The sequence below is a fragment of the Astyanax mexicanus genome, chromosome 20 (assembly GCF_023375975.1).
Source record: "Astyanax mexicanus isolate ESR-SI-001 chromosome 20, AstMex3_surface, whole genome shotgun sequence".
NCBI classification, from domain to species: Eukaryota; Metazoa; Chordata; class Actinopteri; order Characiformes; family Acestrorhamphidae; genus Astyanax; species Astyanax mexicanus.
In genome coordinates, this window is record NC_064427.1 from 4,860,285 (window position 1) to 4,882,583 (window position 22,299).

Sequence of the window (22,299 nt, forward strand, 5' to 3'; positions counted from 1 at the left end):
TTATTTACTTAATTTGTGTACTTGTGTACTGTAGCCATTTTATTTACTATTCAAAGCTACTACTGAACAAATTTTAGATTTCTTAAAACCCCCAAATTGTGTATAACTCAACTGACAATTAAATGAATGGCCTTAATGAAGAAACACAATGAAAGAAATGTCAATGAATACATTCAATCCAAAGCAAGCTCACAGCCCTCACATGACTCACACCTCATATGCTTCTAGGAATTATAGGAATTTTGTTTAGTGACTTGGCTGAGACTGAGCAAACTCTAGTGACTTCATGTACCTGTTATTTTTCAGAGAAATGCACCACAGCAATGAGTCAATCACTGCCAAGCACTTTAGATAGATACTGACAAATGAGACAACCTCTGGAATTCCTTAAAATGTATTTATTATTCTATAACAGTGGCCTCTTTACAAAGTTACCTGTAAGGTAAATTTGTTTAACAGTCTAATACACACAGAAAATATGGTTAACTAAGGGTTATAGGTAAAGTTTTTGAGCTTTTTTGTCATTAATGCGAAAAAATACCCCAAAAAACTGTCCATTCATGCAATACTGAAGATCTTCATTTTGATTTGTGGGTAACAGCTAGGAATCAGCAAAAATGTTTTAAAAAATATTTTTATTAAATAAAAACAATGTAACTTTGATATGATTTAGCCTTTTGCCTTCTGTTCAGTAAATCTGCTCGCATGAAATTCAAAGCTCTTACAATTGCCAACAAGGTGATGACAGAACAGGCTCCTTTCTACCTGCACTCGTTCCTAAAGGCTTACGTAACCACCAGGCCAAAGGCCAAACGTTCACACAAAACAATCCAGACTGTTTTCATACAGTGTTCCCCAATGGTGGAACAAACTACCTTCCACTACCAGATCAGGAGCATCCCTCTCACTATCTTTAAGAAACTCCTGAAGACAGAGCTCTTCAAAAATCACCAACTCTCCTAACACCTCTAAAAAACTAACTACTTCTTACCTCGTTTCCTTCTTCCTCTCCTTTCCTCCTCCATCCAACTATTCACCTTTGGCCTTCTTTAAGCTCTGTCAAAAATGTTTTTTGTCTTGAAATTCTATGACCTCTATTATTAAATGTATCTATCATTATTTGTAATTCGCTTTGGACCAAAGCGTCACCAAATGTAATGTAATGTAATGTAAAGTCATCTCAGAGAAGCTTGCTAAAAGACAAACACATGTACTATATTTAGTAGCATTTAAAAGCTGTAATAGACTATTGAAACATTCACGCCCTGCCTGGGTGGAGTGGGACATTGTTAGCTATAGGCCTTTAACTCCTCACACATGCATCTTCATGAAAGAACACATACTCAACAGCTCCAAGGCACAAAAAGAGACATACCTCACCTCACCCCACTACACTGCACCACGCCCTTCCCTCACATGCTCTTCTCACAATTGCCACACATAGCTTAATGATTAGAAAACTGACAGAACAAGTTAGGAACCAATATGTTAGAAATGGTATTTGATTAAAACACTATGTACAGTACAAATCCACACATTCAAATCAGGTCAAGCTAGGCCACACATTCTTTCGCTCAGTTCCCAAAGCTTCTTGGCAGCTGCGTCGTCTTTGGCCTTGGCCGAGACGTTCCTCACAGCGCATTTGGAGAAGAAGCGTCCGCTCAGGGGCTCGATTCCCTCCTGCAGAGCACAGTACAGAGATGTCTGGGCTCCTGACTCCACATCCAGAAAGAACAAGAAGGTGATGGGGCTCAGGACCATCTTCCACCATATGTTGGCTTGACGACCTATCTCAGTTTTTATAGCCCCTAAATAAAGATAAAAGGTGAGATGCTGTAAGTGCATTTTATAACAAACAATAAAAACAAAACAATTTATTTGACTCTATGGTGTGCAGTATGACGATATTTAATGACATTTCCGTATTGTGGAGAATACTGTTGATATCAAGCTTGTTGACAGAGCTAAAAATACTATGATGCATATAATGTATTGTTGTATTGAGTCCTTAAACATTGTGATACAATTTTTTGTCACATATCAGCCAATCCAATATGACCACTCACAGATAAAGTTAATACTGTTGATTATAGTATTATAATTAGTAGTAGTAGCATTATTAGTGGTGCGTGTTAGGGTCTACTCTTTATTTTAGACTAAGGGTCAGCAATCAAGTTTGGTCACAGGCCAGATATTTTCCAAGCCATTACATGGCGGGCCACAAAAAAAAAAATCTGGATTTTGGAAAATGAGTAAAAGTGTAATGGGATGGAGTGCTACAGACTAGTAGCTCTCCAGCCCAGAGGGTTGTTGAACCCAATTGCAGAACAGTTGAATTCAAGGCAGGTAAACCCAAGAAGAAAGGAAAAAATAAATAAATAAACACACCGCTCCTTATGTGGGATCGAACCCACGTCATCAGGGTCGCTGTCCAATATACTACCACTGGCCCGACTAGTGAATTGGGACACGACCAGTAAAAAACGCCTTAATAAAGAGATAGGAATGGGTGGAAAAACGATCATCTTCATAGTGCTATGTTCTTGCTGGAGTGTGACATGACGTGTGCAGGTGTGATGGATCGCATACAGTGAACGGGATCTTGGGAGGGGTTCCATGAATTCTCCTTCTGACTAGCCTATTGGTTCCAATTATTGAAGTCAGAAAAAAACAATTCTTCTCTGAAGGCTCTTCATTTCCCAGCATTTTTGTGGTGCTGTGTGAGCTGGAAGGATACATCAGCTGCACCCTCGAAATACCACAGGGCATTTGCAGAGGTTTTTTAGAATTAGTGCCTCAAAAGGTCAGAAATGGTTGATTTGGCTCAAGACTGTAAAAAAAGGGTGTATCTATCAGGCTCAGTTCTTTACATTACTGTAATGTCTGCAGTAATGTTTATTGGAGTGATATTGAACGCACCGCAGAATCAACTATTAGTGAACGTGCCACGTGAGGATACTAAGCACACGTGAGCGTGGGTAGAACAGGATAACAACAATGATAGAGACAAGAGGATGCTGTGTAGGAGTGTACTGTGAACTCCTAATCTGGTGTCTCTGTCATTTAATAAGAGTACAAACTCCACTATTACCATCATCCAACCTTCCAACTAATCATTTAAGAGATTTTATTTTTTTTTTATCAAAAACTTTTTCAGGTCTGAAAAAAATCAGCTGAAAAAAGCAGAGTTTGAGCAGAGACCCACAGTGAACATTTATGTATCATTTTATGCCTAAATAAAGATGTTTGCTGTGCACAGACCTGGATGAAGACTGTAGCAGGTGACGTTTGTGCCCTGGAGTCTCTTGGCCAGCTCGTGGGTGAATAGAACATTGCAGAGCTTGCTGTCACAGTAATTCAATAACAGAGCCAAAGCAGATTCTCCGGTGCGCAGCCTTTTGTGGGTGTTGATGCAGTCAAAGTCGATTTTCCCAAGCTTTTGACCATCTGAGGATACATTGATCACTCTACTGGGACCGCCCTCCTTCAGTCGGTCCAGCAATAGAAGGGTCAGCAAGAAGTGACCGAGGTGATTGACGCCAAAGATCATTCCAAAACCTTCCTTCGTCCTTCCTTTTACCACAAGTCCTACATTCAGACAAAGATATTTAAAAACTGGCATGAGTCAAAAACTTGAGTTCTATTAATCTAGAATAATATTCTGAAGGTCACAGGAACAAAACAAAGGCTACATTCACATTAACAGGCTGAAGTGTCTCAAATCTGATTTTTTCATGGCTGTGTGAATATGCCAAATCTAATTTTAGACACTTTCATATGTTGTCCTAAATCTGATACGTATCCAATCCATGGACATTCTCGGAATTCATGCATATTTTTGCTTTTACGCATTAGCATTAGCGCTACATGCTTCTCTCTCGTACCCACATCTCTATGGATATACCTGCAAAAACAGCAAAAGCAAACAACCTGGCCTTTTTTCTCCTCCTCGACCTGGGCATGAACTTCAAACCAGCTGTTTACTCTCCACTCCAACAAAAGATGCTCCACATATGAGCTGCTAACTCATCCATTTCCCTTTAGAAAGCTACAAGTCTCTTAAATATTTGTTTTTTTGTTGGTGGTAAATTAGGCGACATTTATACAGGTATCAATGTGAGCATGTGAGGTATTTCAGGGACAGATTCGTTCACATTATACACATTATTCACATATACATTATTCACTTACATTTGTAAATGTGAACCGTCAAGATCCATGTGAACCAAATCCGACCTAAGCAAAAAATCAGATTTGAGCAATGTGGCTTGTAATGGGAACGTAGCAAAAGAGAAATCACCAGCATTGTTGATGAGTATGTCCAGTCTGGCCTCTGTTTTGAGGAAGTTCTCAGCAAATGTTCGCACGGACTGAAGATCTGCAAGGTCCAGATGCATATACAGAACCTCATTGTTTCCAGTTTCCTGTGTAAAAAGGAGACGCCACATCATTAGAATATTCACATTTAGTGTTTTACAGTGGTGTTTTAAACTATTTACAGTGCTGGTGTATTTCTATATATATTTGTGGCCTTCGTCCAAGCAGAGTTTCCATCATGGAAGTTACACATAAACGTGCCCTCAACTCAATTTATAATAAGAATTTCTGAGATCATTTTGATACCCGAGTTCCTGATTTGCAGTAGCCATCAGCCTTTTAACATAGCTGAAAAAACACTGAATCTGTATTGGATGATGCATAATTCTGTATTTGTAACACTGCAGACACTATTAATGGTTCATTTTATACATTATTTTATTATGTAATCTATGTGCATTTAACTTGGTATAAAATAATGCTATTTATAATAGAAAATTGACTACTCTGCTAGACCATTTTTTTTCCTCAAGAAGCAGGTAAAAACATAAACACAGCTTCCATATTCAAAGTGGGAATATATATATATATATATATATATATATAGAATTTATTTATTATACATATGTATATATGTGTATATATATATATATCTTGTACAGTGTTCGTACAGTGTGGAAGAGACATTTAAGTAATAAAATAAAAATTAACTGAATTATTTAATTACCAATCAAAACCTTTAAAACCATTTTAACCTTTAAAACATTTGCAATGTTGTATAAAGGTTGTTTAAAAGATTATAGTCATGCCATCATCAGCATTAAATGATGCAATACCACCAAATATCTGTCTATTCAATGATCTTTGTAATCAGGGAAAAGGGCATGAGTTATCTGAAATGTTATAATTAATTTCTGACTACGTGTCGGGCTTTATCAGTTGTACCTTCTTTATATCGCTCACAGCAGCTTCAGCTCTCCGCTGGTCTCTGCAGGCCAGGATCACTCTCGCTCCTCGTTTGGCGAGATTCAGAGCTGTGGCTTTCCCAATTCCAGTGTTTGAACCTGAATAAGAGCAAAAAAACATTAAATAACTTTATTAATTAGACTGTAGTTATAATAATAATAATAATAGTAATACATCTATTAATAATAAATAGTAATAATGTAGTATAAAATAAATAAATTGACTAATCTAAATATTACACCTTCTACTGTTTAACTGAAAGTATCGTTTAAAGAAAGAAAGTTTCTCGTTTTGTGCGGTAGTGGTAATTGTGCGACGGTCCCTAACAGAGCAGCTCTTAGTGCGAAGGGGGGCGGCGGTGTGCTGGGTGAATAAATACAGTAAAAATCCTTGCAGTACTTAATAAGTATATGTTGGAATAATGTACTGCTGGTTTGAGATATTTGAGGTAACATTTTGAGAACGTTTAAAAGGTGTTTGTTCATTTCTCGTTTTGTAGGGTAGTGGTAATTGAGCCATGGTCCCTCACAGTGCAGCTCGAAACACTGCCACATGTAATGCTGTTATAAAGCGGATTTTGGTTATAATGTTGTTGGTTGTTTACCGTCGTTAGAGCAAGAAAATTTAAACTGCACTGATTAAGCTTAGCTTTGATAGACGGCAATAAAGCTTTGAATTCGCAATATCTCATTAAATAATAGACAAAAAGAAACTAACTTTGGGTTAAATCCACATTGCATGCGTTATGCAACCCTGCTTGCTATTATCCGCTGGTTAGAACCAGTTTCTTTAAGTATGTTTTTATTTAATTGCTCATTATAGTTTTTTTTTTATTATTATTATTATTCGTAATTTTAATTTCCATTTACACTTTTAACACTCAAGCAATTTATGACAGAGAAATCAGGTTGTTTAATGCACCCAATCAATAAAACCAGAATTATCATGACACAAATAATACAAAATACAAAAACAAACAAAAAAGACAAATGTGGGTCAGCGCATGCGCAGTGCATTAAGCAACACATATGGACGAGTAGCGGAATTCGACATAACACCGCCTCGTTGTTCAACTCCAGATCCAAATCCAGAACACCTGAAGCGTTAACTCAGCAGAGAAGTCTCTCCACACTTACCGGTGATCACCACCGTCTTTCCGTGCAGCTGGACCTTGCTTTTACACCGCGGCATCCGGAGCACCGTCACCCAGAGCAGCAGATACCCGGCGAGCAGAGCTCCACAGACGGCCAGCAGAGTCAACATCTCCGCGGTGTAGAGCCACTCAATCTCACACAGCCCTGCAGCAGCTCACAGTCCAGACTGGGAGTTATAGCCGAACAGAGAGAGTGAGAGAGTGATATAAAAGTATAAAAGCGTATAAAGTTGAATTGCCGAGATTTGCACTCCCACCACTATATCACACGCCCTGAAGTTATGCAATCAGACAGTTGTATACGCTGTATTATGGCTGTTGTCACATCCTGCATACCATTAAAAACTGTGTGGGTGAAGGGCTGACGTTCGTCCCAATCTACTGCTGGATTTAAGGTGGGACTGAGAATTAGAAGAATGTTATGTGTATATACCAATGCATCTTTAAAAATATATATATATTATTGAAAAGTTACTTAATTTCAGTAATTCAGTTCAAAATGTGAAACTCATATATTATATAGATGTAGTACACACAGAGTGATCTATTTTATTGTTGATGATTATGGCTTACAGCCAATGAAAACCCCAAAAATCAGTGTCTCAGAAATTAGAATATTATTTAAGATTAATTGGTACTTAGTGGTCAGTGTGCCAAGTCCTGCTGGAAAATGAAATCCACATCTCCACAAAAGTTGTCAGCAGAGGGAAGCATTAAGTTACACCTTAAGATACAAAGAAAACATCTAAAAATCGTTCTGCATTTTTGATGTGCCATTGTAATATATTTTATTGCATAACCTGATTTATTTATTACTGTCTGTAACCTCTGGGTAATATGAATAATAAATGTACTTACTTATTAATGAATGCAAGACCCCGTTTACACATGGTCACTTAATGTAACCAGGATGTGTTGTATTCTGATTGGGTATTAACTCATATGCATTTATACTGCTTGTTTAAAATTGTATCTATTTAATCAGACTGAAATATTCAAATATGCAAAATCTCATATTGTACTGTAATTATTACTGGTGATTTATGTGACTGTCTTTAAGAGAAGGATGCATTTACATGCTGATATAAAATGTGTTTCATGTCAGCTCCTGAAGTGATTTCAGTAATCAGGTTTGTACGTTTTAAATGCATCTCAGAAGTGTTTACACTTGGCTTACTCAAGGCTTGGTCTTATCCAGATAAAATATATAAGATAAGGTCTAAATGAACTGAAACTGAAACATTTTTCTTTGTGAGGTCAAATTACATTGTTTTATCAAAACTACAACTTGTCTTTTCTCTAGAAAAATAATTTGTAATCGACATGATGTTACACAAATGTGTTATCTATCCAATTCAGAGCCAATATTCTAAATAATACACAAATACAATAGCAAAGTACAATTGCATGAGTATTTTTCACCCTAAGTATTTTGTACTCGACTCAGGAGCTTCTAAAAGAAAATGCCACACACATCAAGGTGTTTCTAAAGCATGTTATTTAAAATCTTTAGATATTTACATTGTTTGACAGACAAGAAACTGGTCAAAATTGTAATTACAGAGTACATGAAACTGTTCTGATGAAACCTCTTTGAAACAGACATATACATAATGACTACAGTATTGAAGGAAAAAAAAAGGACTTAACACTTTTTCTTAGCTACAGAACATCAACCAAATGAAGCACTGTACAAATATAAAAGCCAGACTGCTTTATGTACACGGAATCCAGTGCTTCCCTCATCACTGGTTTTTAAAACAATGGATTCCTTTTCATGTAGGTTTGGTGTGTGGATATTTGCATATTCACACGGGTACATGGATACAAGTACATAGACATATATACAACGTGTACGCATATATTCACGTGTGTGAGCACACACGTGAATATAGAGAGGTGCTACTGTGAAGGTAGCAAAATGGAACACCAGAACATTACTATACCAAATACAGTACGTTAAATAAAAATGAGTAAATAAAAGTTTCCGTTTATGAAAAAAAGAGGATGTTGATATAAAAACTATAGTTACTGGCACAAAATAGAACGTGTTCTCATTTCTTTACAAGTGGAAACTTCTCGCCTGCTCATTGGTTCTCAGAAGATCAAGGACGTCCCATCCCTTTTAAAAATGCAAGTTCAACAAACTCAACGTTTTGCATTTACACACACAAAGAAAGTTTCTATGTGCAACTTGCCCACAAAATCAGATCCTCTGAAAGAGAGGAAAAGGGAAAAATACTTCACCTCATGCAAATGTATGAACAATTAAATAGTTACAAAAGAAGCAGAAGCTTTGTACAAGTCCGAGCTCCGAGGCTGGTTGAAAGCGGCAGGGGGCGCCGGCTAGGGAGGCTAGGGAACGGGGTTGTGGTGCAGCACTGGCACTTGGATCTGGTGGATCTGGGTGCTGGGCTTGGCCAGTGGCTCCCCCTGCTGACTGGGTGCGGGGCTGCAGCTGATGGCGCTGGCGCCCTCTTCCTCTTTGGGCTGCTTGGTGGCGAACTCTGTGATGCTGAAGACAAACTGCAAGCAGCCCAGCTTGATGTAGCTGCCGTGGTGCAGGAGCGCCGTGCCTTCCCAGCCAGCCCCGCTGCCCCCGATCAAGCTGGAGCCGCTGGCCTTGCAGCTGCAGGGCGTGAGGGGCGGCACCTCGGCCTGGCTGCTCATCACGCCTCCTTCGGGCAGAATTCCCGTCTCGCTACCCTGCTGCTGCTGCTGCTTATGCTCCTCCTCCTGCAGCTCCTGCTGCTTTCTCTTCTTACTGCGACCTGACAATGAAGTCAAATTGTTTGAGGATTGTATTAAATTGATAATTATTAAATATTTCATTTATGGAGTTTTACAGGGCCATCTCAAAAAAATTGATTATTTTAGGTTACTTTGATTCAGTAATTCAGTTCAGAATGTGAAACTCATTATATAGATGTATTAAACACAGAGTGATCTATTTTAAGCGTTTATTTATTTTATTGTTGATGATTTTGGCTAACAGCCAATGAAAACCCAAAAATCAGTGTCTCAGAAAATTATTATTATATAAGACCAATTGATATTTTTGGCAGTGTGGGCAGTTTGTGTGGGAAGTCCTGCTGGAAAATGAAATCTGCATCTTCATAAAAGTTGTCAGTATCAGAGGGAAGCATGAAGTGCTGCAAGATTTTGTGGGAAAACAAAACTGCACTGACTTTAGACTTGATAATAAAACACAGTGGATCAACACCAGCAGATGACATGACTCTTCAAACCATCACTGATTGGTGGAAACTTCACACTAGACCTCAAGCAGTTTGGACTGTGTGTCTCTCCACTCTTCCTCCAGACTCTGCTCCCTTCATTTACAAATGAAATGTAAAATTTACTGATGATCAGTGATGGTTTGGAAAGACATGTCATCTGCTGGTGTTGATCCACTCCTAGGACAATGAGAGAAAAAAAAGGACATCTTCATTTAATAACTATTTCTATTTTTTTTCAGATATCAGTACAATGCAATTATAGAGTGCAATAAATCAACAGCACCACCCAGTGGTTTTTATAATGTATTGCAGAATTTGACAACCACCAAATGTGACACTTTTTATTTTGTCCTTTCAACACTGAATGGGCATTATACAGCACTCTACTCCACTACTTACGAATGATGTTCTGCACTTTAGACACCAGGCTGCTGGATGGGCTAGGCCCAGTCTTCTCTGAGAAGTCACAGGAGTAGAGCACGTTATCCACCGTTGTACCGTGTTCACTGTAGTTCAGCAACTCGTACTGTTTTGTGTTCTGAAACGTACAGAAACTGTAGATTAATATCCATTTATAAACAGTTTAGAAGAGCCTCCTGAACAGCCTAAAGCTGTAGAGATAATCAGTAGTTTGACAATAGCTCAAAATAAACACAGCATTAGATAGATAATTTGTTAATTAGTTACCTCATCATAAAAAATGCATGCATGTTTTCCCGACACGTAGTTGCAATGGCCGTAATTCGTAAGGCACACATCCATGTCAGCACCTGTGGAAAAAAAAATGGAAGACACTGTTAGATTGGGCAAATTAGATAATAGACTTTCCATATGATACCTGACGAACTTTTTTAAATGAATAGTAAAACAGTGTGATGTTTATTCTTTATTTCAAATAAAGAAGAAAGTTTATCGAATTTGCTTGTCACTGAAAACTGAGAAATAAGGCAGAAAATTAGTCTTAGAATGTTACTGTGAAAGAAGCTTTGAAGGAGAGCTAATTATTGAGTGTTTTCTACAATATATTAATCACAAATTAAGAAGAGCAATGATGCTGCAGTCTTTAAAACTGGTGGGATTTATTTTAAGACATAAATATGGTTTATACTGATGTTTTGGGGCATTTTTGAGTTATTAAGCCAAATATTGTTTTGGTTGAAATTCAGGCACCTGGTCTAATAAAAAAAATAAATAAAATAGTGCAAGATTAATGAATAAAACAAAATCACACTTGTTAGGGGCAGCTCTACTGTTAAACTAAGTGAGAAAGTGACAAATCTAGCTACACTGATCAGCTGTGTAGAGCAGGACTCACCGGTCCCAATATAAAGGCTTCTGTAGCACATGCTGACTGCTGCTCCCTTCCCCGACAGAGGATAAAACGTAGCTCTCGCCTGAACGTCCTTATTTTGTGCTGAGAGAGAGAGAGAGAGAGAGAATAAGAGAGAATGTACAGTGAGTTCCTAATTTACAACCGCCTACTAACATCATGTTACAGCTCCTGCTTATTATTACATCAGTCAAACAGAGGAAGGAAGTGTGGTACCTTCAGTGTGCCGGCTCTCCTGTGTGAGGGAGGAGGTGGCAGGAGACGCCACACTGCTGTGTGCAGGAAGTGCTTTGGGCTCAAACAGCTGCTGAATTCGCTGCCACGCCAGGAGCTTGATGAACTTCTCGTCCAATGCGTTTAACTCAATCTCTGTAACAGAAAAGCACATTATTTATTTCATTTAAATCTACACGACTGTAGACTGAGGGCAAGTTCATGCTCAGAGATGATACACTGATGTATCATAACAGGGCTGCACAACTAGGCCTGTCACCATAATTATATTATTGACTTATTGTACAATAACTGGACATACCTGCAATAATATTTAATGATTGATACTGTCTATTGTGTTGTGTTTATTTGTATGTTTGTTCACATATATAACAGTAAACAGTATTTTTGCCAGTCATGCTTCAATAACTGATTCCATACACACAGTGTGCACAGGCAGTAGATGAAGAAAAAAGTAGATTTCCACAATTTTTAATCAATTACGACTTTATTGTCTTTAAAATTGTATAACTGCTTATGTTAGTGGCATTTAATGATCTTAAAATGACAATAATATCGTTTATCACAATATCCAGGATCACTGGATCTTCTCTCAGATAAATGCACCTATACATTTTTATTCAAACCAACAGTATAAATGAATTTTACTGGCTGATTCACAGCTCAGAGAACAGCTCACCTCCAGCCCCCTTCATCATGCTCTTCAGGCAGCTGGAAAGATCTCCCAAATTGAAGAGGTCTGAACCACTTCCTTGTGTGGCAGCAGCATCTCGAAGCTTTCCATCTGAAGAAAAACAAAAAAAGACAAAAAAATATTAATCATTTTCCTTCTTATCATTATTATTATTATTATAATAACCAGCCTGTTACTTTAATGCAGTACCGGGACTCACCAGACGAGGGTGCTGGAGAGGCCTGGCAGCTGGCACCAGTATCTGGGACAGCTTGTGGCGGCGTGATGGCTGGCGTCCCAGAGGCGGCAAGAGAGGACGGCAACCGTTTGGCCAGCACAGTGACCTGGCCCCCCTGCAAGCTCAGGGAAGTCCTTTGAGCGAGCGAAGGAGGGGGGCTGGGCTCAGTTTTAACGGAAGGTAGGGGCTGTGAAGCAGCACACGACTTTGAAACAGGGTCTTCAGTCTTTACAAGCACCGGGCCTGCGTGGTTCGACAGGCCGGGGCCCGAAGGCGGAGGGGTGGGGGGAGTGTGAGAATGAGGTGCTTCGGGGGCTTTAGGTTTAACTGGTCCGTGCTGGAGGTCGGCCTTTAGAGCGCCTGAGCAGACCTGCCTGCCGTTGGCCTGGGCCAGCCTGTCTATAGGACCATTAGTGGTTCCACAGTTCTGACAGGGCCCGTCTGTGCAGGAGCCACACGGCCTGTGGCCCTCACTGGTTCTCGTGGAGTTAAGGCTGAGGGCGTCCGACGTTTTGCCCGTGACCGCAGTGTCCGTGCTGTGTGTAGACGTAGGCAGAGAGCCCGAGTCGGCTCCCACATTCGGCTTCACATCTGTTTTTTCTGTCTGTTCCGAGGACCACTGTGAGGAGGACGTCTGCTTGGCAGACAAATGCCTCACGATGCTACACTGTAGCGAGATCACGTCCCGAAGCCACTGTGCAGAGCAAACAGAGGACAAACATCAATCAAATCAGGTCAACATTTTACATCGCAATACTTGAGGGCTGTTCATTTTTATTCCATTCCTCTAGAAATGGAAATATTTCAGGTCAAAACAATATAATTTCAATGTCAATATGGACAAAATTTATAACCAGACAAATACAGTCAAATATGCCCACAATGGATGTATGTAGCTACAAATCCATGAAAAATTAATGTTAACACATGTAGTGCACCCTGTAATGGATGCTGGTCACTGTCACATAGTGTAAAATCAAAAATGTGTTTCAAAATCTTGTAATTTTTTCAGGATGTTTTATTTTGGATTCTGGCTCTTACTCATGAATATTCATGCCAATGCATCGCCTTTGATTGCCTAACAGCACTGTGATGCTCTCTCCAGGGCTCTGCAGTGAGCGGTCGCAAGCCAAGTTGGCCGAGGCCATAAATTCCAACTTACTGGTTCACGTCAGTCCAGGGGCTTTTCCTGATTTACTCGTTTTTATGTCTATTTTATGTTATTGGCTAATATAGGCAATGAGAGTATAAGGTACAAGATACAAGGGGGGAAGAGGAAAGACATATATACTGAAAAATTTTCCAGCCTTAGGTTGTTAGCTAAAATTAGAGGCAAAGGATGTAAATCCCCAATACCTGCTGCTGTTCATCGTCGCTGGCGAAGTGCTGGGGCGGCAAAAGTTCCGGCACGCCTGAGCAGATCAGCTCACCTTCCCGAATTCCTGCCGGCGCCATTATTACAGGCGGACTGCGATACTGCGCCTTGATGGCATCTGGGACCTGCAGGCAGAAGACGGTTTTCAGTTACAAAGAGGACTTCCAAAACATGCAGCCTTAATATGGTCACTAGACTTCTGAACAAGGTTTACATTCATCAGGTGAAATCTGACCTTCAGAGTTTTCTTTATGTGTGTGTGGATCGCCCGTCGTGTAGGAGGGTGCTGGCGGTGTATTCGCTGCAAAAAGTCAACTTTAACAGCATGCTGGGATATGCGGTCCTGAAACTGGTCAAACAGCTGGCATCGATTGCTGAGCGTGAGGCTTCTCTGGTTTAGCTGTAATTAACAGAACAGAAGAGTTAAAGCATGCTCTACTGTACATCACCAAACTTCATCTTTATTATCCATTATTTAAATATAAATATACTTTAACATTTCCTTTTGAGAAGATGTGCATAAAAAAAATAGTCAGACAGAATAAACAACATGAGGTCCTGCTTACCACCAGGTGCTCGATGTGATTGGGACACATCCACCTGCCCGTGGGCATGGCAGTGAGTGGCGGTTCCAGACAGTCCATGTGGAACAAAAGGGGGCAATAATCACACTGGATCAACGGAGCCAGTCTGCAACTCCTGAAACAAAGCAAAAGAAGCCAAATTCAGCATTTAAAAATCTTAACTCAATACAATATAAAAATAAAAAAAAAGCTGTGAACTCCTCAAAGTGTGCATTTATTTTAACTTATAACACCCATCATCCAGAAACACCAACGTTCTCATATTTCTAAAGTTGGATTTTTTTTTATCAGTTGGGACTTACACATGTGGACAAATTCAACATGTAATGGAATGTATAGTTACCACAGAATCTGCCTTGCATCAGAATTCTACCATACAATTACCATATATTTATTATCAAGTAATTCAGGTAATTTCATTCATCCTTTTGCCAATTGCTCTTAACATTTTGCAAAAGTTGATCAACAGGACACTGATTGTAGCACAAACCGAAGAGGAACGTGTGGTACCTGCTGCAGGTGTAACACACTTTCACTGGCAGTGGAACCAGCCCGTAGTGGTCCAGCTCGTGCTGTGGCCGCTTCACGTTCTTTCCCGTCATTTCTTCTTTCCTTCTTTTCTTGCTGGTTCCTGACAAAGACCATTAAAATAATGACTAATTACTATAAGAATAGGTGGTTTCTTAGAGTACAATACACTTAACACACATGCTTAAAATGTGTTTATTTATATGTGCATCTACAATCATCATTAACAACAACAATCTAAATCTAAAATATAAAGTCTTTGCACCAGTCGCTACCTGGAAGTGCGGTAGTGCAGGTGAGGTCATTAGGGAGCTGGAACTGCGTGGGGTTCCTCTGCATGGCAGCAGCGATAAGGAGGTCAAAGGGCCTCTTGAGGGTAGTCAGCGTTGTGGCGCTCTCTGGCTCGGAGCCCTGAGCCTCGTCCTCCACATCCAGCAGGTCCTCCTCCATGTCGTTCTGCTCGGAGAGCGTGGGGGTGTCCGTTGAAGAAGCGTTGGAGGTGGGGGTGGCTGGTCGGCTGCTGGGTCTCCTTTCTAAGAGTCGCACTTGTGCCACCGCCGCCCGCAGCCCCGTGCCGCCCACAGCTACGGTGGGGTCCAGGCGGAGGGTCCCCAAGTCCAGCTCGGCTGCTGGGGACGGGGTCTGCTTTGCCAGAATGAGACCATTGATTTGTTCCTTTTTCTGCTCTCGCTTCTGCATGAAGCATGAAGAGAGGAAAAGCACAGTTCTCTCAGTATTGTTGGTCTACTTGTAAATTATTTTACTGTTGGTTTGTTTATTTATTTATTTAATATAAAATAAAACTCAACATTTACCCAAATAGAACCTTACCTTCTTGCGGACTGTGCAGCGATGGCACATCCAGTCGCCAGGGGGCAGCATTTCCCTGCTGAGTGGTGGGTTACTGAGAGGGAAAAGACAACAAAGGATTAAAAACTGAACTCAGTGCCCCTGAAACTGCATGTAAACCTACGCAGAATGACAATGGAAGAGAGATTCAGTGTTTAAATATGCACTGTCCATAATGCACTTCTTATCTTTAACATTAAGATGAAGGATTTTAAGACTTTACAAAAGTGGCACTGATTCTCTGCCAAGCCTGAAAGGCCAGGTGCCAATTGTAAACAGTGAAGAATCAAACAAGCCAAACAAAACTTTTTAAAGCCACGTGTTACTTGATGTGCAAAAAATATATATAAATAAAAGCAAGCTCCTCCAAGTCACGCAAAATGAAGACGCTCTAGTTTACATTAGCCAGCCTGGGTTTGGAGGTCGCATATTTACATTCCTTCCAGCAGCAGCATGCATGCACAGAATTTGGAAAGGGTGCATTTAGACAAATTTCTCTTTCCCCATCCTTCCAATAGTAAATAAATACTCTGCTTTGTGTATGTAAGAAGACCAGGAGTGCGCTTCAAGAAAGGGGTCTCTGTTTTCAAATCCTCAGCCTGTATCTGGCATGCCAACCACAACAGATTTCCAGCACACATCTGAAAGCCTGAAAGCTTTCCTTTTTTTTGTTACAGAACATTGAACACCGAAGAAGAAGGAAGAGAGCCACAACCATCACTTACAGACTTAACCTCATTTTATGCTGCCTTTCCACTTGGGATAAGGATACTAACATTGGTTCTTAAGGAAAAAAGGCCTCTTTATGAGACACCCGATTAGAGATTTTACCCAAAATTAATAATTTTCTTTTCTGACACCGATATTGAATCATGGAGTACTGGCCAGTACACATTTCAGACTTTAAAATATGGTGTTTTACATATTAGCACTTAAAAGTATAGTATCCTTCTCCAGCTGAACACCTTAAACACTATACTACCACACATGAAGAAGAATCACACAGCTAACACCATCACATGCCACACTGTGAGTGTGCTATTTCAAGCTAGATTGGTTACAGGACCAGATCAGATTCATTCTTCATTCCCATCCCTCTGATATCTGATATCCAGCTTTTTCTGCTGATCCATTGGTTCTCAAACCTGTCCACAAGTTCATTTTCCACTATCCTTGTGTTGAGAGTGGAGTTAAAGTAATGCAATGTAAAGTCCACAGCCAGACTATCAGTTTGTAAACCACTGTAGGCCTGGTCAGTTCAAGCATCCTAACATGTTTCACAAGGCCTGGTTCACCAAGCCCAAACCACATCAAAAACAACACCTTCACTATTCACTCAAGACCTCTTCTCAGCTTGCTCCAATACTAAAATCAGCAAAAAGTTTTCTATGAAGGTCATCAGTTCTATCTATGCTGCCTATTTGAATGTGGGGACGCCCGAGAGTCGAGCTTGATGAAAGGCAGGTGAGACTGTAGGCGGATTTGAGTCCATCTGGGCACTGGGCCAAAGGCCTCTGTGCACAATGCATGCCGGATAGGTTCAGCGTTGAACGGTCTCTGAACTCACATGGATTCATTTAAAGCAGTAGTTCGTACAAGCGAAGATAAACAATGGCAAAGATGAAACTGGAGCATTTCAGAATCTTAAATCTCTTGTCGAACAATTATTACTGGAGCCCAACTGTGCACAGAGCCGTGACACGAAGTCTCTTCTTCCACGAGACTGTTTTAAAAGTCTGACTGCTTTAAGAGTTTGTTTAGAGCTTTCTGAGGAGAGCCTGGCTGCATTTCTAATAAGTTAATTGCGGCAGAAAACCACAAATCAGGCGGAAGGCCCTGTCTCTTTGTCTGTCTATTATTCTCTTAGTCTGGTATTTCTATAACGCACGCTAGAGCCAGAACTTGCGGCTGCCTGGGACGCAAAGCATATTGGTTAATGATTATTTATACCGTCCAGCTATCCTTGTCCTGAGCCTGAGTGTATATTTACAGGCCACCAAAGTGAGACTCTTAATTCTTACTCCACTTACTCATATGAGGGTCTGCTCATGGTCATATAATAAAAATACATCAGATGCCTTGTTCTGTGCACCAGATTTTATAGTGACACAATTAGGAAAATAAATAAATCAATCGACCTGCATCGTTGCTTACTCTTATACTCTTACAGGATTCTACAAAAAGATAATCAAGGTGCGAACGCTTTCTTTTTTTTTTTTTTAGCTCATCAACAACATCATGTGGGAGTCTTTACAGGCAAGCGACAACCAAATGAGTCTCCTCTGCCTGGCCTGCAAAACAAATAAACCAGCCCTGCACTGATTACACACAGTCAAACATTTTACTGAGTGGCTAACAAGCGAAGACAACCATCAAACAGTTCACATCTGGTGAACGACAGTTCAAAGGCAACTGTGGCAACTGTGTCAAACATAGTTCTGGAAAGTTTGGAAAGACTTACTCAGGACCACCAAATGTATCTGACAGGAATCTATTACAATAAGTGAACTCTGCCATCAATCACTACAATGGACCAACAGCCTGTCTGGAAGTATTTCTTTTTGCACCAACTGATTTCACCTAGACAACCCGTTACCATAATCAGTCACAAATGACATATCCTCCATAGCGAAACATTAAATCTAAACAACTGTATGCACTCATTTACTTTACCAGCCTTAAGATTCTCCTCTATATACACACACCTCTGTATTTGCACTTTCGTCTTGTGTCTCTTGTCTCATGTATGTCTATATCTGTGACCTTGTTATATTGTACGTTAAATGTCTATCATTTCATTTTTTATTATTTATAATTTTTACTTTGCTGTACCTGCAGTAACTTGGGGAAGGAGGGTAAAGTAATTTCAATCCCCTGTATGTCCTGTACATATGCAGTATTGATAATAAAACTACCTGACTTGACTAGTCTTTATAATGTTCTAATATTTTGTGTATATATATCCAAGAGAATCAAAACACCGTGTGTTAACATATATTTGTAGAGACACCAGGATGAGCAGGACTACAGTCTACAAACTTTTGGTCGTGTGTGTACACACCAGCACTGCAAGTGGAAGGCAGCAGGGCAGTGATCGCAGCAGAGGAGATCCCCTCCTTCCCGACAACTATCGCAAGTGTCGTGGTTGGTGGCCCGGCCGGATCTCCTGGTGCTCCTGTCCAGCTTTCGACTCCTCTTCTCCGAGTCCTCGGACTTGGGCGGTGCGAGCAGAGTCTGGATTTGCTGAAACGGAGGAGAGAGGCATGTTTAGCGGGGTTTGGGCGCGATCGAGCCGCAGCACTTCTGAGCAGCTCTGAGCCAACCATCCAGCGCTAAAAACCCGCTCAGAGCCCAAACTAAACTGTCTGCTGCGTATGATTTGATTAAAAACGAAGTTTTCGAGAGGGACAGGCAGACGAACATCTTAGTAGTGTGATAGCTGAGCTATGAGAGGGAGAACCGTCATGGTAGCGGGGAAAAAAATAAAACCATATTATGGCGTCCACCCTGCTCGGGTTGAATCGAGACGTGTCAGCCATTGTTGGGCCCAAAAACACAGGCTAGCGGGTAGCAGCTAGCGGATGATAACACTAGCTAGCCTAGGGAACATTAACCATGAATGTAGCTACTTATCATTAAATAAACCAATAAACCAAGAGTGATGGCACGCTTTTTAAACAGAGATATAAATGAAAAATACAGCGAAATAGCTTAGCAAGATTAGCTAACTAGCTAACCGCTGGCTAACCTAAGATGTTAGGGTGACGGCTAAGCTAGCTAGCTAATGATTAGACTACAGCAGCTAGCTAACGTTAGATACGAGCTGAGCTAAGCTAACCTAGCTAGCAGCCGGGCAATCCCTAGTACACTGTAAGAAAAAAACAAAGATACAAGAAGCCACACTCTTCAATTTTCTGCAGCTTTTAAGCCACCCTGCTTACCTCCATCAGCCCACCGGAGGTGTCCAGGTCGTACACGATTGTCGGGGTCTCCATTTTATCCCACATTCAAACAAGTCGAGGTTAATGAGCGTTTGGATAGGCTAGGCTAAGCTAGTTAAGCTAGCTAGGTTATCTAACCTAGCGCTAGCTTACCCAGCCAGCTCAGTCCAGAAAGAAAATGCAGTCCAGCTCAGTTATAGCCGGACAATCCCCTCAAAAAGTTTCTAAAAATTCCGTCCAAGCGCTTAGTAAACGCTATAGGTATCCACAGAAAGAAACAGACCCACACGTCTCTCTTCTTAAGTCTCTTCAATGCCAATGTTGTGCTAACAGCAGCCCGAGCTCATCAGCTTCTTAGCTTTCCAGCGTTTCAGCTTCTCAGCTCCAGTCCCGCAGCCACGCAAAGAAATCACCACACACTCCAAATTGTGTATTTCCAAGCAGGTAAACACAGGAAAACTCCTAAAACAGCGCCGAGCAGCAGGAGAAGCTCTGCCCGGAGTCAAACCCCGAGAAATCCTACAGCCGCGGGCCTAACTGAGGCCTTCAGCCAGCGCGCTGCCCGCTCCTCCTCCTCTGACCGCGGCCAGCAAAGATGCGGGATAAAGGCGCCACAGCGGCCGCTTCCATCACTGCGAGAACACCGTGCGGCCCCAACCGGGGGACAGAAACCAGACCGCGGCTCTAAGCACAGCCTGCCAGCAGCAGAACGGTGCCGGAGATAACGGGCGAGATCATTGTTATCATGTGTGAAAGCAAACCCGACGACAACGGCGACATCCTCCACACAAGCGACGTCCGATTCGCAAGCGAGTCGTTCATTTGAACCAAATCTTTTCAATAAAAGCGGGGCGAGTCGATTCCTTACGAAGCCCCAAAGATGGAAAAATAATATTTTGAGTCTTAAAACCTAAATTTTCCCTGAATTTGGAATGGATACTTTAATTATACTGATGGAATAATTTATTTTAAGTCTTTAAAAAGTATTTTTCTGTGTTCTGTGTACAATCTCGATTTGATTTGGAACTGAATCAAACTATTATAGCTATATTATGTATGCTATATAGTTTAACTTACATAGTAAACAGTAATTGTAATTCAAATGTAAATAAAAACATTCATAAATAAAATAAATACAATATTATAAAGCAATAATATAGTAAGAATAAAATAATATTCAGATACTTTTTTGTGATCAATTTTTATTTGAGTTTATTCATTAATCAAACACATTGCATTTTTACATGTTTACGTCCGTGTTTTAGTATTCAGACTTATTTATATTAATATAAATCATACAATAATATATATATATATATATATATATATATATATATATATATATATATATATATATATATATATATATTATTATATATATAATATATTTATTTACGTGTAGTTTTAACCGTGTAGATTCGAAAAATAAACATGAACGGAACGAATCGTTGACAGTAAGGTTTGATTCATTCGGTTCATTGAACCAAGCAACTAGAAAGAATCGGTTCCTTAAACTGAATCGACCTCCCCGTCCCCGTTTGGCGCAAAACTTGCGTGGAACCGCCTTTCTGCGCATGCGCCGTCGCCCAGCCGCCTCGGAGCCATCTTGGAGGAGGTTGAGCGCTGGCTGCGTTTAGGAGGCATTTTCTGAACTGCTCGGTCTCCGCTGTCGCGCTGCTGTTTACCGGGTTTAAACTCAGCGTTATGGTGTAGTTTATCGGTGTGTTAGGGACAGTGTGAGCTGTAGTAGTCCCGGCTGTAGCTCTGCAGGGTGTGTGTTTGTCGCTGTGCTGTAGTTTTCCGTTATTCGGCGGGTTTTGTTAGTAACGGGTCTCTGTGTTCAGCCGCTGCCAAAACAAATACACAGATTAAAGTCATTTAAGGTCGTCTGATATCTCACCCTGGAGTATATATATCTATATTTACCGCGGATTTCCGACCTTATTATTAATGCTCTTTTACAGCGAGGAGACCCGCCGGTTTAGCCGCCGGTACAATAAATCGTTTCTAATTGATCATTATTGCGATTCTGCATACAAATTATGTTAATATTAGCAGCTAATATTAGTAAGAATGCCTAATAATGTTATAGTCACAGAAATGTAATTTTTGTTGTGCTTAATTCAGTCAAAATGTCATACAAAGTAATATATCTGACTATTTATTACCATTAAATATAAATTGAATGGAAGTAAATATTACCAATAAATATGTAATTTGAAATTTTGGGTGCCTAATTTAGTCAAAAGTTCAATAAAAAGTAGTAAAAAATATAAAACATGGTCTTTGTAATTATTTATATAAGTATTGCTTTATTATGCAAATTAGCAGACTTTACTATTGTTTTTAAGTTAAGTGCACATCACTTTTTAATTACATTTCTGTGTTATTAGTTTATTATGAAATTACGACAAGGCACCACAATGTCGATATGCAGACTTCTGTTTTAGGGTGTATGAAACTACAATAAATTATGACAGTAATAAAAGATATGAAGGTGTCTAAGGGATTTAGGGTTTCCAACATTTTTGCTTTTTTTTATACTTTAACACTTTATGCATATTGACTCTTATTTTATGGACATATCTGACCATTTATTACCATTAAATATAAAGGTTACTTTTGTGATGCTTAATTCAGTCAAAAGTGTAAGAAGAAGTAGTAAGTATATAAAAAAATGTTCTTTATAATTATCAATATAATAAGAGATGAAGGCAGTGTAAAAAGGTTTTATTCCAAATAAATTCATCATGAAAAATGGCCGTGATGTAGAGAACAAATTATGTAAATAAATAACACAGGACAGACATATAAAGATAAAAGAAGTTCTTTTTGAACCCACATCAAGCTTACACAGGGATTACTGCGCCAC

At 40.0% G+C, this 22,299-nt stretch overlaps 2 protein-coding genes across 2 annotated transcripts; both read right to left on the reverse strand.

The window, feature by feature from the left end:
• Positions 1 to 383: 383 nt before the first annotated feature.
• On the reverse strand, positions 384 to 6,853 carry dhrs13a.1 (dehydrogenase/reductase (SDR family) member 13a, tandem duplicate 1). Its single transcript, XM_007244766.4, has 5 exons — positions 6,420 to 6,853; positions 5,263 to 5,381; positions 4,301 to 4,424; positions 3,262 to 3,588; positions 384 to 1,808 (listed from the first exon to the last, which is right to left on the reverse strand). Exons 1-5 carry the CDS (start codon positions 6,544 to 6,546, stop codon positions 1,549 to 1,551), a joined length of 957 nt encoding a protein of 318 aa, XP_007244828.1. The 5' UTR covers positions 6,547 to 6,853; the 3' UTR covers positions 384 to 1,548.
• A 1,063-nt stretch (positions 6,854 to 7,916) lies between these two features.
• On the reverse strand, positions 7,917 to 20,241 carry phf12a (PHD finger protein 12a). Its single transcript, XM_007244767.4, has 15 exons — positions 19,428 to 20,241; positions 18,548 to 18,729; positions 15,469 to 15,541; positions 14,913 to 15,330; positions 14,620 to 14,740; positions 14,092 to 14,224; positions 13,761 to 13,925; positions 13,507 to 13,650; positions 12,133 to 12,844; positions 11,919 to 12,023; positions 11,222 to 11,374; positions 10,991 to 11,089; positions 10,363 to 10,445; positions 10,075 to 10,213; positions 7,917 to 9,207 (listed from the first exon to the last, which is right to left on the reverse strand). The coding sequence occupies exons 1-15, from the start codon at positions 19,491 to 19,493 to the stop codon at positions 8,792 to 8,794; spliced, it is 3,009 nt and encodes a 1,002-aa protein (XP_007244829.3). The 5' UTR covers positions 19,494 to 20,241; the 3' UTR covers positions 7,917 to 8,791.
• Between the last annotated feature and the right edge of the window lie 2,058 nt (positions 20,242 to 22,299).